This window comes from Penaeus monodon, chromosome 29, assembly GCF_015228065.2.
Source record: "Penaeus monodon isolate SGIC_2016 chromosome 29, NSTDA_Pmon_1, whole genome shotgun sequence".
Classification (NCBI taxonomy): domain Eukaryota; kingdom Metazoa; phylum Arthropoda; class Malacostraca; order Decapoda; family Penaeidae; genus Penaeus; species Penaeus monodon.
Window position 1 is genome coordinate 18882674 of NC_051414.1, and position 478 is coordinate 18883151.

Here is a 478-nt window from a genome sequence, read left to right on the forward strand (position 1 = left end):
AGACTTACACATAGTGGCAGATTTTTTTGTTTTAGCCTCTGTGCACGGTTATTCAGAAGTGTTCTCCGTCAGCGAACCCTCAACGCAGTGACTGTAGTGACTTCTATGCTTTGCCTCAAAGCCAAGTATTTACCATGAGTCATGATTCGGTGTCGTTACTGTGTTTGCATTTTTACGACATGAGTTTTACGGTATGAGTTCAAGCGTTTCGTGTTATTATGCATATCTCATGTACATTTGTTTCTAGCCAGTGGCGTTCGAAAACTGTTCTTGCTATAATCCAGTAGAGACGCTATACCAATTTTTGAAGGTCTTGAAAAAAAATATGTAATATTGCTGTTGCTTGTTAATCTTTTAGGGAGATAATGAAAGAAATATGAACATAATTATTTAGCAAAATACGATGATTAATTCATAAAGACAGATAGATTTGGCTAGAAATGGACAAAGATATTAACAGAGACACTGACGGATATTA

The 478-nt window shown here is 36.0% G+C and overlaps 1 protein-coding gene across 1 annotated transcript in view; it reads right to left on the reverse strand.

The window, feature by feature from the left end:
* LOC119591650 (phosphomethylethanolamine N-methyltransferase-like) overlaps nt 1–98 on the reverse strand; it is a gene marked incomplete at its 3' end in the record, with an annotated part of 1614 nt that extends 1516 nt beyond the window's left edge. The window contains 1 exon segment of the mRNA XM_037940404.1: nt 9–98. Within this exon segment, the coding sequence (XP_037796332.1) occupies nt 9–12 (4 nt within the window).
* Nucleotides 99–478: the final 380 nt, after the last annotated feature.